The sequence below is a fragment of the Acanthisitta chloris genome, unplaced genomic scaffold (assembly GCF_000695815.1).
Source record: "Acanthisitta chloris isolate BGI_N310 unplaced genomic scaffold, ASM69581v1 scaffold23660, whole genome shotgun sequence".
NCBI classification, from domain to species: domain Eukaryota; kingdom Metazoa; phylum Chordata; class Aves; order Passeriformes; family Acanthisittidae; genus Acanthisitta; species Acanthisitta chloris.
The window spans coordinates 1-1151 of NW_008652508.1; the positions used below are offsets into that span (position 1 = coordinate 1).

Here is a 1151-nt window from a genome sequence, read left to right on the forward strand (position 1 = left end):
TCTTGCGTGGCGCCGACAGGTACAGGTCGCTCTCGTTGCTGCTGATGCCTGCGGGACAGAGGAAGGAGGCTGGGTAGGTGGGTGAGGGATAAGGAGGGGCACTCATGCAGGGCTGGCCAGGGGTACTCACGCACGGTGTCGCCGATCTTGCGGGTGTTGCTGCGCTCCAGCTCAGCCAGCACATTGCTCTCGAAGGTCAGGGCCGCCACGCGGAAGAAGAAATCCTTCACGTTCTCCCCTGCCCCGCGAGATGAGACTCCCTGAACGTCCCCTCACCCAGCTGGACACTGGTGTCTGCACCCCTCACCCATCCAGGACCCACCAGTGAGTGAGGAGACAGCCCAGTACTCCGCCTGCATCTCCTGGGCCACCTTGAGGGCATCCTTCTCCATCATGCTGTACTGTGCCGGTGTCTGCCAACCGAGCCAGGGGGTGGGTGACAGGGACAGCCCTACCAAGGCAGAGCACAGCTTGCCCATGGGGAGGGGAACACACTCACACTCAGATCCTTCTTGGAGCCCACCAAGAAGAGGATCACGTTGGACGGGTCGTTCTCCTTCAGGGCGTCAGCCAGCCACTGCCTCTGTCACTGGCTGGTGGCCAAGCACTACCCTCTTGCTCGCACACCACAGTGTTGCCAGCAGCTTCATGACTAGCTCTCACCTCTCTGTCCAGTCCCACTGCCCCCCGTGCTTGTCCCCAGTCCCACCTGGACCCTGAGCCATGTGTCACCTACCGCGTGTGCTCCAGGGATGCCACATCGTTGACATCGAAGACAATCACAATGGCTGGCATTGGGGGAAGGCGGGTTGAGATGGAGACAGGGACAGTGGGACACACAGGTGGGACATGGTGGGGATCTCACCTTGTGCTCCCCGGTAGTAGGTGGAGGCAATACACTTGAAGCGCTCCTGGCCAGCTGTGTCCCACCTGGAGGGGTGTGGGAGGTGAGGGGGGGCCACAGGGGTGCATGGGGAGGGGGCTGGTGCCTACTCACAGCTGCAGGCTGAAGGGCACTCCCAGCACCTCAAACCGCTCCATCTCGAAATCCACCCCGATGGTCGCCTTGTAGTTCTTGTCGAAGGTGTCTTTGCAAAAGCTGAGGGGATGTGTAGGAGGGGGGATCAGCAGCCCCCAAACCCCTCCGTCCC

General features: G+C 61.7%; 1 protein-coding gene across 1 annotated transcript; it reads right to left on the minus strand.

Annotated features, from left to right (window-relative positions):
• Positions 1-6: 6 nt before the first annotated feature.
• RAB34 (RAB34, member RAS oncogene family) lies at positions 7-1099 on the minus strand (the record flags this gene model as incomplete). Its single annotated transcript, XM_009077581.1, has 7 exons — positions 7-48; positions 131-238; positions 323-413; positions 500-581; positions 737-788; positions 866-930; positions 998-1099. Coding segments are annotated over 7 exons (542 nt in total), but the record flags the coding sequence as incomplete, so codon positions are not given.
• Between the last annotated feature and the right edge of the window lie 52 nt (positions 1100-1151).